This window comes from Hermetia illucens, chromosome 1 (assembly GCF_905115235.1).
Source record: "Hermetia illucens chromosome 1, iHerIll2.2.curated.20191125, whole genome shotgun sequence".
Lineage (NCBI taxonomy): Eukaryota > Metazoa > Arthropoda > Insecta > Diptera > Stratiomyidae > Hermetia > Hermetia illucens.
In genome coordinates, this window is record NC_051849.1 from 56,234,283 (window position 1) to 56,247,638 (window position 13,356).

Consider the following 13,356-nt stretch of genomic DNA (forward strand, 5'->3'; position numbering starts at 1 on the left):
GTATGGAAGAAACAGTTCGTGCAATTCATCGACTTAAACATCATACGTTGCCAGCACGGATGAAATAACAGCCGAACTGGCCAATCATGGAGGTGATCAACTACATTAAGAGGTTCATCACCTGATGCTCAGGGTGTGGGATAGTTAATAAATGCCCGACGATTGCAACAAGCTATTATCTGTCCCATATATAAAAAGGGGGATATCGCTTAGTGCAGCAATTAAAGAGATATCACGTTGTTGAGCATCATCTATAAGATATTTTACGCTATTTTGCTAGGCCTGGTAGCCTCATATGCCAGAACATCATTGGCCCATAACAAAGAGGATTCATTCCAGGCATATTAGCAACAGATCAGATTTTCTTTGTGTGGCAAGCGATGGAAAAACTGTTGGAATATGGTCGTCAGTTGCACCATCAACTTTTTTTGTCTTCACATTAACATTATGGGAAGAACAATCCGAGAAGTACAGTCTACCTTCATTCAAATCGAGCAAGCGGCGCTAGATCTTGCACCAAAAATCAAAGAACGAATAACATCGAATCGCACTGGTCAAACGAAAACAATAAAGATAAGAGACTACAACCTTGAGGCCGTTGAAAATTCCTCCTATCTAGAGTCGAAAATCACAATCGATAACAGCTATGACGGTTGTTGGCGGCCAACAGAGCCTATTTCAGCTTACAAAAACTGTTTCGTTCAAAACATCTCACCATAGGGTCAAAGCTCTTACTGTACAGGACAACGATCTTGCCAGTCCTCATGCATTCCTCGGAGACTTCGGTTCTTAGCAAGAAGAATTGCGAACTCTTGGTCGCGTTCGAGAGAAGAATCTTCCGAAGAATTTTTGGCCCCTTAAATGAGGATGGACGATTCCGTTGCCTATATAACGATGAAATCTATGAGCGATACCATGACCGTCCGGTTGTGGATAAAATCCGGCTCAATAGGTTACGGTGGGCGGGTCACTTAACTCGTATGGATGAGGATGATCCAGCCCGGAAAGTCTATAGGGGCAATATCTATGGTGGAAAAAGAAGACGAGGCAGACCCTGCCTGAGATGGAGCGATGGCGTAGGTCAGGACGTCAGACAACTTTTAGGGATATCGAATTGGTGGACCTCGGCGCAAAATCTGGATGTCTCGAGTTCCTTATTAAGGCAGCCCTAGACCGGATACCGGTTGTTTCGCCGTTGATGATGATGATGATGTTAAAATAGAGCTGATGATAATGTCAACAAATTTACAATGGTGTGTGAAAACAGAATTTGGTGAAGAAGTGTGTCCTAGAACAATCCAGAATATGCTATGTTGAGCTGGTTACACTTCATGAGTTCCCAGGAAAAAACCATACATTAAAAAGTGAATCAAAAGAAAAGACTTGCGTTTGTATAGTAGTACCGTATGAAAAGTATACAGTTTTGGGACACTGTTTTGTTCTCAGACGAGAGTAAATACAACATTTTCCAATGCGATGGACATACACATGGTTGGAAAAGTTAAAACAATATTGTAAGCACAGTATATCAAGGTGGAGGTCGAGTAATAGTCTGGGGGTGTATGGTATCGTCTGGCGTTGGGAAGCTTGCTTTTATCGACCTAAATATGGACAAGTCTGTTTATCGTTATATTCTCATGGAAATTTTAAAAGTAAGCACTTAAGAACTAGGTCTTCGTAATGGTTATTATTTCCAACATGACAACGATCGCAAGCATACGGCTTGGGACGTTCTAATGTCTATTTTGTATAATATTCCTCACACCCTAAATATTCAACCACAGTCCTCTGACGTCAATTCCATAGAAAATTCATGGGATGATTTAGAAAAACGCGACAATACGAAATATCCAATAAGACACAGCTAAAAACTGCACTTACAAAAGAATGGGAGAAAACTTCTCCAGAATATACTAAAAAACCAAGTCGGAAACCGGAAGCTGGACGCTTCAGGTATGAAAGGTTTTGTGTATTTCTTTTATAAAGACATTTGAGAGTGAATTGGTTCCATTAGTACATGTATTCTGTGAGAATATCCACTTTCGGGTGATATTGACATTCAAAATCTTGAAATTCCGAAGAAGTGACAACTTTGACCTATTACAACTTTGTTAGTAATAATACAATTTCCACCAAACTTGGAGGTGTCAAGCTCTATATTATAGCCTACATTGCTGCAATGTCGTGCTAGGATGTACTTAAGGGGGGTTCTGCAGCCAATTACTGAAAATTACAGTAGCATACTATTATTAACTTTATTTGAAGGGATATCGGTATGGAAGGTATTTCAGAGCCTAGCCATTATATAGTGGCAGCCTTCTGATCTTTTTCAAATTTTTCGGTTTGGCAGTTTCTGAGAATGGCCCCATTAAATAAATGATCACTTTTAACTCCCCGCCTTTCCAACAAATGTCAAAAATAAGATCAGCTTTGGAAAGTAGTTAGAGCACAAAGCTATACGGAAGGTCACGGTTCAAATGTCATTGATGGCAGTGGAATTTGTATCGTGATTTGACGTCGAATACCAGTCGACTCAGCTGTGAATGAGTACCTGAGTCAAATCAGGGTAATAATCTCGGGCGAGCGCAATGCTGACCACATTTCATTTGATATCCCACATAACTATATTTGGTTAAAAAAAATTGGCACCACCCTTTTGCATGTATGAGGACCTTCCCTTAAATTCGACGTGACAGGATGTAACTTACGGTATGCATGAGCGTTCACAGTTCCCACCTTTCCTCCAAATTTGGTGTCAATCGCTGCTACAGTCTCCGAGAAAAATGCGTGTGACGCACAGAAAGGAAGACAGACAGACAGACCTGTGAGGAGTCGCCAGATCTCCCATCAGACACGACCCCAGCTGGCGGATTGGGGCATACCTATTGATATGTGTTCATGCACTTCTCTTTTCTGACTGTGCATGGGCTAGTGTTTGCTCATCTCTGGTGCGTGGACCAAAATGGCTATGGGAAGGATACCCAGAACATAAAACCACCATGGAAGAGGAGAGAAGGTGGAAACTTACTTTGCATGGGCTCGGAACCCCAGTACCGGCGGCTTTTGGGATTGAGCAAGCGGGCTCCCGGTCGTCGATATCCCTCGACCGCAGTGCCTCGGTGGTGGGCAACTTGGCCACCTTGGCATATAATGTTACAAGTGATTTGGATCTGGAGAAGGAAGTGTTCAAGCGAAGTACGACCTTACCGAGAACACCAATAACAAGACCAAACAAAGATGAACTGAAGGCAGATTTTTGGACAACAAAAACCGTGACAACATCCACCGCATATGTTCAAGATGCTCGACAGCAGGATGTGCTCCAGAAACAAGGAAGGGATCCATTCAAAGAAGCTCATCAATCTTGAGATCTCCACCAATGCCAAAGACGATGAAGGATAAAGTACAGGCAAGGTCAATAAACGCCAAAAGTGAAGGACCGTCCCGGACGAATTACCCTTCACACAGCTTGGGGCAAAAATAGTTGAGCTGTCCGAGTGTATCAAGGACAAGCACAACATGCACCAAGCCATCAAGAATATGGTCAGGGCTATTAGAGATCATATATATAGATCACAGATGGAGGAAAAGAATAATAAGGACACGCCGAACCACGCTGTGTCAACAATGTCACAAGCGACCCAAGTGACGCCTAACCGTACTACCATCGAATCCCGGCGAAATAAACGAGTACGTGAAAAAGAGGGGGATCCTTTAAATAATCAGCAGGCGCCTAAGAGAAAAAGAGGCGGACAGGACATTCTGAAAACCACCACCAACAGCTCAGAAGGAGGAAAGCGTACAGCGAATCTAAGAAACTCGACCAGCGTTGCGAAGCCCAAGACGAACGAAAGCGATGGATGGACTAAAGTTACCAACAAAAAAGCGGAACGAAAAGCAAAAGTTCGAACTCGTCCAGATGCAATTGTTATCTCCAGTAAGGGCAATCTGTCCTACGCGGAGATACTCAAAAAGGTCAAAGTTGATCCCGACCTAAAAGACCTGAGCGGAAATGTGAACAGAATCCGAAGAACCCAGAAAGGGATCTCATGTTTGAGCAGAAAAGATCCAGCGTGGACAAAACTAATGAAAAACTCACTTGGGTAGAATGCCGTAGTGCGTGCCCAAAAACATGAGATCTATATACAATCTAAGGATCTCGATGAGCAGACCTTCATAGAGGTGTGGTAAGATCAAGCTGATAATGCAGGCGCCTCCACGGAAAGAGCCGTCCATCTGGTTCAAGGCATCACCCAAAGCATGTGACGCGTCCATGCCTAGGAGGTGCTCATTCCTCCGTAGAAAACCAAACTACTGTTGGAATGATGAACTGACCTGTCTTCGTTCAGCCTGCCACCGAGCCAGAAGAGTGGCTCAGAAGGCGGTAGGTAGAGTCGATCAGGGGCAGAAAGAGTGCGCCTATAAGACAGCCTGCAAAACCCTCAAGCTCGCCATCCAACGAAGCAAGAGGAAATGCTTTAGGGAGCTCTGCTCAGTAGCGGACGTAAACTCGTGGGGGAGAGCTTCTGGAATCGTGATGGGACGATTCAGAGGCCGTTCATCTCCGTAGATCACGTGTCTCACCCTCTTGTTGAAAATTATCCAGGAGTTATTCCTCCAGCAAGAGGAGAGCACCGACACATTCCGAACACCTCCGAATATGACGGCAATCCCGTCACTCACCAGAGACGAGTTGCTGGAGATCTGCGGTAGAATAGGAGACAATAAAACCCCGGGCCTGGACGGAGTACCGAATAAGGCCCTTAAGCTTGCCATGAAATCCAGGCCGGATGTTCGCTGAGTGGTTCGAAGCGTGCATGTCGGAAGGAATATTTCCAGCGGCATGGAAGGGACAGAAGTTGATACTTCTGTCTAAGCCTGGTAAACCTCCAGGTGAACCATCATCATTCCGACCCATATGTCTTTTGGACACGGTGGGGAAAATGTTAGAGTGGGTAATCTATAATAGGTTACTCCCGGTTGTTGAGAGCCAAGGCGACCTTTCAGGGCTCCGTATTGAGTCCACTACTGTGGAACATCGTGTAATAACGCTGACGACATAGCGCTGTTTGTTGTCGCAGAGCATCTCGAAGACGCTGAGTTATACTCAAGCGAGGCAATCAGTGCTGTTAAAAGTTGGCTAGAGGGCTCTGGTCTGACACTTGCGGAGGAAAAAACGGAAGCGGCCCTCATCACTAAACGCCGGAAGAAATTACGCCTGTATTAGAATTGGGAATCATATCATCACTTCCAAGCCAGCCATCAAATACTTGGGAGTGGTGATAGACAGGAAGCTCAGCTATAAGTTACACGTACAGTATGTTCATGATAAATCTTCCACTGCTAGTATGGTCCTGGCGAGGATGATGCCGAAAGTGGGAGGGCCATGGCATACTTCTAGGTTGCTTATAGCCAGGGTGGTGACCTCAATCATGCTCTATACGACCCCAGTTTGGAAGGAGGCGTTGCAGGTGCCAGTTAACACCAACAAACTGAGTGCAGTCTACAGGAGGACAACCCTGAGGGTATGCTCTGCCTTCAGGACCGTCTCAGATAAAGCAGAATTCGTCATCTCTGGAGTGATGCCGATTGACATCTTGGTAGATGAGATGGCGAATATATACAGATTAATTATAATCTCACCCAGTTTCTCACGGGGCATGGAGGATATCGCCAATATCTGCACAGGTTTAAATTGGACACCTTACCTGACTGTCCAAATTGCGATGCAGTCCCAGAGGACCCAGAGCATGTATTCTTTCACTGTCCGAGATTTGTGGAAGAAAGGAGGAATCTAGAGGAGACTCTACGAGAGGAGCTGGTACCAGAAAATCTGGTGGCGAAAATGCTAGCAAAACAAGAGAATTGAGGGAGTCGGAGGTGGTTTTAGTGAGTAAAAATCCAACACATTGCTGTGCCCAGACCAGTGTCTTTTGAAGATTTCGACCTCCTCAAAAAAAAAAAACACAACCAGACAGAGAGTAAACTGATTTTAATAAAGTTTTGTGTGTGTGTAAACACAAAACTTTACAAATGCAGAGGGGCTAATGTGAAAAAGAGACGAAGACTAAGCAAATAGTCGCAATTGTGACTTCGGTGTGATATGAATCTGATTACGGAAGTATCGGAGTTTCGCTTTTAAGGGGCTTTGGGAGTCTCAGGTTTTTACATAAGGATGATCAGTTCGAGTTCGGGTGACTCAGACATCCACTTAACAGTATTGATTGAGAACAACCTTTTTAGAGGAGTAAATCATTTATTCTGATAAAAGGACATAACGTACATTTATAAACATTAAAGAACTTTAGAACTAGATATAGTTAAATGTATATATTCCTTTCTTAGTAAATATCGTCTAAACTGCTTTGCTATGGCGACTGTAAACATTCATAGATGGGCTATGGTTTTAGATTCTTCTCTATTATATTCTGCTAGTGTACTCGTATGTTCAGCTATTTCGATATGTTCGTTAGTTATCCGTGTTTAAAGTTATGCATATGATTTATCCGTTGTTAGTACTAACATACCATTACTTGAGAATATCTTTCTTAAAATGTATTTGACGAGAAATTTAGCCAATTCAGTAATAATAGATTTGGAAAATGTAAGTTCTTGTAAAAAACAAAGTTCGAGACGAGAAAAGCACATCGAAAATATTACAGACACTACGAATGTAATATGTAAAAATCTTATGAAGCTACTTGAAGGTTTCCGAAATATCTTTCTACTAAAAAATGTGTGCATTGGCTCTCACGTTGGTTTCATTGAGAACATTCAAACAGCTCCTGACCCAATTTTTGTGCTGCTTGAATATTCCGAAAAAAATGCTTGATGAGTTCTAAATGCACTTTTGATATGTATTTGGTTTTTGTTGTTTTTCGTGGTCGCTAAACTACTAAATCTATGATATGTTAAGATGATATGATTTTGTTCAGGAGTAAATTTCAAATTTTTAACGATTTTTGGGTGAAGACATTCAGTGATATGTTTATATATATTGAAGGTTTCTTAGCAATTCTCTGCTTGAATATTTTGCTTTCTCCTTTGGTGCATTACTAAAGATCATGCTTTCAAGATTCAGATAGAAATGTCCCATGCTTGCTTTGCTTGCCGCAGAAAGAAGTCTGGATCCAATACGAGCTTAAGCTAAAATTTATAAAATATCTTTCCATACACTATTACCATTCGAAGAGAAGCAAATTCATAGTATAATTTCTGGTAGATATGCTTTACATTATATTTTATATAAAGTGATCACAATTTTAACAGACATAGATGATATGTATAAAATTTATTTGGTATTTTCCTCTTCTTCGCTATCAAAGGCAAAACTAACTACAAACGGACGCCCAAAAGGGCATACTATATTTTTGTGAATTCAGTACTTGGATACCATTTTTCCTGTTAGTTCTGAGAAGCTTTGCGCAGATTTGTTTCTAGTTCGTTCATAACAGTTTAGTGTGTACAAATTCTAACTTTCGGTTAGTTTCTGTGTGAAGTACCTTAAAAAAATCTTAGAATTCTAAGCAAGTGTTAGATTCACTTTCCAGTAATTGTTCTATAAAATGATGTGATATGATTGCAGCTCACCTTCTTAGGGATTATGGATTACATTTTCTTCTTAATTCAAAACTAATAAAACCATACTATAAATTGAATTATGTGTTTTTCTATAATCCTTACCAACTCCTGGAAACAAGTAAATTTCTTCTAACTCATATGGTTTTTCAGAGATATATGGACTTTTAACCCACTGACACAAAGGTTAAAAGTGCACTCTCGGATCCTCTATAAGATTTCAGAAATTTACTTGTTTCTGTTGACTTTCGTCTTACTTATGATGACCAAATATTCGTTTTACAATAAACAAATACTTAAGCTCCACGTACAACAAATGTTAGGAATAATTTCCAGACGCTATGGGAAATAATCGGAGCGATACAAATTTGAATGGAATTTTGAATGTGCTGGGAAGTTGCGCTACTGTAGGCTGAACGTCCTAAATTCTTTCCAATGCAATTCATACGTTCCAGCGGCATATTCTGCACGAAGTACTCACGATGTTCGTTGATCATGGTGCACATTGGACGCTTCTTTTGAGTCATTTCGTCGTCGCGATTCTTCAGATCTTGCAGGAGATTCGGGAACCAGACGAGGTCGCACGAACATATCAAAGGATTGTCTGGAAAAATTTGAAATGGATTTAGTAGATAAAAGTGATGTTTATTAAGATTTCATATCTTCCGAAATACATATCAGCATTACAGCAAATGTGAAGTTTTAGGGATGTGAAGAGAATTTCCCTGAAACAATAGATGGGTTTCCGTCAAATACCCGTTCCACAAGGGGAAGAGGAAAGCTATTACTGTCTTAACTAGTAGCTTTTGCTAATAGTAGTTTCTGTTATACAGGGTGCGGCAGCATAACTTCCTTTTTTAAAATGCGCGCCACTCAGTTAGTTGATGTCATAGCGGAGCGCTAGTGGTCTCGTTCAAGAGGGGATACTGTAAAGTTTTGTCCCGACACCTGTTCAGTCGCCATCATGTGAATAGTGAGGAGCGTGCCTTTGCCGATGAGGTTTACTTTTCAAGCGGATGTTCGGTCATTGCAACACAGCGTGCATTTCGGAATCGCTTTAATTTGGCCCTGTTGGCTCCCGTCCCAGACCGCAAAACAATTGTTAGATGGGTCACTACATTCAGTCAAACTGCAAGTGCGACAAAAGGAAGAACTGGAGTCCCTCGGCCCGTTAGATCACCTGAGAACATTGAAGCAGTGAGAGCGTCAATGTTGCGATCGCCACGGCGTTCTGTGCGCAAACACGTATCTGCCCTTGGACTATCCGATCGTTCTGTGAGAAGAATTCTTCGTGATGATCTTCATTTTCATCCCTATAAGATGGCGATAGTGCAGGAACTTTCAGAACGTGACTTCAATTCTCGGATGAACGCGTGTGAGCTTCTTCTTGATGTCGTTCCCGAGGGTGCTATTGTGTTTTTAGCGATGAAGCTCATTTTCATTTGTGTGGGTCGGTTAACAAACAAAACATGCGCTACTGGGCTGATACCAACCCGCGAGAATTGCATCAAAAGCCTTTGCATTCACTCAAAGTCACAGTGTGGTGCGCAATTTCCTCAGCTGGAATTATTGGTCCCTGGTTTTTTGAGGAAAATGAGGTTACAGTGACAGTGAATTCGGACCGGTATGTAAACATGCTACAGAATTTTTTTTTTCCACGGCTAGAAAATTTGGATTTGGGGGACACTTGGTTCCAACAAGACGGTGCAACAGCACACACTTCAAGAGCATCAATGGCTGTTTTGAGGGAACACTTTCCAGAACGCTTTATCTCAATTAGAGACGATTTGGAATGGCCGGCACGCTCTCCCGATCTGTCCTCTTGTGATTTTTTTCTATGGGGTTTTTTGAAATCCCGTGTTTATGTGAACCGTCCAAGAACCCTACAAGATTTGAAGACCAACATCCAAGAAGAAATTGCCAACATAACACCTGCTATGCTAACAAGAGTCATGACAAACGCCAGAAATCGGTTTACGCAATGTATGGAGAATAGGGGACGTCACCTAACAGATTTGATCTTCAAAACAATGTAAATAAACACTTTAGACATGTACCTACATTATAAAAAATAAATAAATATTTTCCGATGCATACAATAGTTTTTATTGAGTTTTGAAAAAGGAAGTTATGCTGCCGCACCCTGCAGTACAGGTCTCCCTTGAGGACTTTGAAAGGAACCTCGAAAGGTGGCTGCAGAGGTTTCCACGAGGTGTCCGTGCTAATGGATATGCGTGCACGAGCCAAGATCCCTGGGCACCTCGGCCACTTTTTCATCTTATGGCAGACGCAATAACTCGAGTGGCAGGACGTGCTTGTCTTGGGTCATTATATCGATCATCAGCGTCATGTGCCATCTCTCAAGCATCCCATTGGACTGCGGGTGGTACGCGGCTGCTGAGCGGCATTTGAAGTTGAGGAATTTGCCTAACTCCGCACTGCATTTCCTGGTCAGTGATTATAACTGGCGGCACAGCGAAGTCTTGGTCTTTCAGGGATATCGCTTCAGGTCACCGCGTGAACTTATCGATGATTGTGAGGCAATGCCTAAAGGGACAATTAAATCGAGATGGAATGTATGAAAGCATTTTTCTCTCACTCTCTGTTTTTTAACCTTGCACTGTCTGGCCCAAGAATTAATGTCCTTGTTTGTGGACCAGAAATATTTTGCGGTAATTAACGGATTCGTTGTCCGGATGTTTAGGTGCGGAAATCGGCCAGAATGTATGCCTCTAGTCCCCTGCCTGAGGTTTTATAGTATACACTTGATGGAGCTGAAGATAGGGATTGTATATTTGGATGTGGCCCTAAGGTCGCCTCCACGATTGCCGGAAAATTGACGGTGGCGGGGATCTTGACTTCTATAACACGCAACAAAACGACAGCAACTACGTTACCCTTTCCAGATAGGTGTTGAATGTCGGAAGTGAATTGGTTGATATAGTTTAGGTGCCGAAGTTTAAGAGGGGACGCTTTGTCAGGCTTTTATTTCAAAGCAAAGGTGAGTGGCTTATGGTTCGTGAATACTGTGAACAGCCTGATAGATACGCAGCTAATAATTCACGAGCTGCTTGGAAAATAAGTTAAACGGCTGCCGGATTTGGTCCACTTTTTAATGAAGGGCAGCCCTACGACAATGTTTGAAGTATCGAGGAATATGGCTGGCGGTGCATTTGGCTGAGGGTATGATAGAAGTTGTTACATCGGTGAATTTTTCTAGCCGTTTGGAAATTCAAATTTCCGAAATACTACGAAAATAATACTATGCAAATCTAATCAAGCATTGAATTTTAGTTGAGTTTTGTTCTAGCCCTCCCCAGGAAGGCGTCAGTACTCCCTATTAGTTAGGGTTCCCCCCATTATGTTTGAAGCAGCAGGGGTGAAGGTTTAGGTTGGGGCGGGCTGCCGTAGGGCCATCATGTCATCATGAAGAAGAAGGGAAGACGAGGCCACGTGACGGATAGGTGGCAGAGTCAGCTCAGAGCTAGTCCTTCCCCGTCCATCCCACGCTCGTTCGTTTTTTTTGATTTTGCCCCCTCCCTTATTAGGGCGTTAGGCAATTTAGTTCCCTTGGTGGAATATTTTTCGGTGGTATCAATCCGCCTTGGGACTTCACGTCTCCATTAGAGTAGCTTACCCCCGGTCGGTTTAGTATTTTTTTGACTATTGAGTCTAAGCACGTGAGTAAAATCTCGGCGTCCTTCCAGGTAGATAATATTTGAGAAAAAAGAACATCTCATCTTATCTCGCCCAACTGCTAGCATTCGGGTTAGCTCCAGCACGTGCCGTTCGGTTCCATAAATTATCTCGCGCAGTCGGTGTTCACGACTGACAAACCTGTTAGGGAACTTTGGTTGGTTAACAGCCTTGGTGACCATGTTGGCGCCAAGGTGATGCAACGTCGGTTCTTGTCTAAACAGAGTTGGCGCCCAACGTGGGGCTGACTCACGCCGTAGAAAAGTGTTGCTTCCACCAACTGTTGCCTCTAGAGATCACGCAATCACGCGGCAGTCTTTTGTTTTCTGTCCAGGCAAGTATCGTAGTTAAACATGCCCAAGAACCATCCCAGATCCTTAACTGTTTTCGAAAGTGGGAAGCTCGAAATCGCTTGCATCTTGTCTGAGTCCGGTTGTGTTCCTTCATCAGGTTATCAGGTGGCCCACAAATCTCCCCCGCAATTGTAGGAATTTGCATTTCTCAAGAAGATCTCCAAATACCCGACGAGTACCCGACCGAGACTTCAGCGCCTGTATCTATTGCATAGTGACGGTGTCTCCAGGGGTCGTAAATTTTCAGCCGACGTGGTGTTGCATTTTGGGAAGTCGACAGCAGAGCTCCCAGTAAGTTTAGTTTTTTGAGAAAATGCAGCGGTCGGTACATTCCGAGGCTTTTCGGCGAAACTACGGTAGCACCAGCATGCCCCGGTACTTGTCGAGGGTGCAGAAGATCTACGGGTTACTTGTGAACCACGTGGATTTTGTCGGGGGTTGGCGGCCAATGCGTCCAGAGGCCTCGAATCCACACATGCCAGGTTGGGGTGTGGGTTCTATGGAGGTCTCTGCAGCCGCAGATTGTTACAGCTCGGTATCTGTACACTTCATGGCGAATAGGAGAAAGGAGGGCTGGAAAAAGCGTAACCGACGCACGAGAGAAACGAACGCTCGAAAGAGCGGGGGAAAGAAGCGTTGCACCGTCACTTGCAGCGTTTGGTCTTTGATTTTACAAGATTTCCAAAAATGTGCTATCAATGTTAACAATTACAATTAAATTTATATTGCTGCTTTGCCCGGCGCTTGCCGAGCACTCGAGTTGCACGTAGATGTGGTTGGCGTTCTAGACCCCACCAAATAGCGAATAGCAACCATACATATTGTAGCGACTATAACCTGTGGATACGCATTGCTACTTCAAACAGAACTTTGCTGTCAACAAATTCATGCGAAGGCCGTGTCGCTATTTTTACTCATTCTTAAATCCTGGGAATTTTACATCTTTCCCTAGCGGAAAGAAGAAATAATTGTTAAGATTTAGAAAAAGTACAGCTTGAGTGCGATAATTGTTTCCTGCTGTCGCGGAACTACCAGATAAAATCATCCCGGAGTGCGCCAAAGAAGCTTAGATCACCGCTCCATCTGTTCCTCCAAGTTCGCTAGGGTTGAACTCAGTGAACTATATAATTTATTCTCATGCCTGCAGGACGTGGAGAGCTCAATCGCTCAATGGCCCCTCAGACACCTTGAGTACAGTGAGGACACCTGCTTGCTTTTCCACCGTGAACCACAGCGTTCAACGAGAGCTAAGATATGTAAATTTTTGTTAAACTGAAATACGGGAAGAACTTGCCCCTATAGCTGGCAAGCAAAATGATGTGTAAGTGTTTGTCATTGGAGTCCTCATGGAGCTGCGGACTGAATGGTCACTATTCTCTAATTTCTAATGTGAATTTAAATTTTACCTTCGCGATTGGCAAAAGCTTGGGATGCTGTTTTAGCTATTCCAATCTCTCTAGTTAATTACAATTGGTTAACGTACTATTACACATACATATATACGCATAATCAGTTTATCTTTTTATTTTTAAAAATGTGCAGTAAAGTTCTTTCAATAATATTAATATTAATTTATTAAATAATCTTACCTGTTATGTCAACTACACGTAGTGTATCCATTATGGGTTCCATAACTTCCTCGGCGATTTTTGTGAATTTATTATTTTGCAAGTTAAGCGTCTCCAAAGAATTCAGATTTTCAAATCCCATTGCAGGTAACGTCTTTAAG

At 42.8% G+C, this 13,356-nt stretch overlaps 1 protein-coding gene across 2 annotated transcripts in view; it reads right to left on the bottom strand.

The window, feature by feature from the left end:
* Positions 1–6,236: 6,236 nt before the first annotated feature.
* Positions 6,237–13,356, bottom strand: part of LOC119661350 (slit homolog 1 protein) — a 399,183-nt gene continuing 392,063 nt past the window's right edge. For both annotated transcript variants that reach the window (XM_038070654.1, XM_038070655.1), the window contains exons 8-9: positions 13,217–13,356; positions 6,237–8,182 (exon numbers count right to left, since the gene is read on the bottom strand). In XM_038070654.1, coding sequence (XP_037926582.1) covers positions 7,875–8,182; positions 13,217–13,356 — 448 coding nt within the window. In that variant the 3' untranslated portion in view covers positions 6,237–7,874. The remainder of the gene's footprint in view (positions 8,183–13,216) is intronic.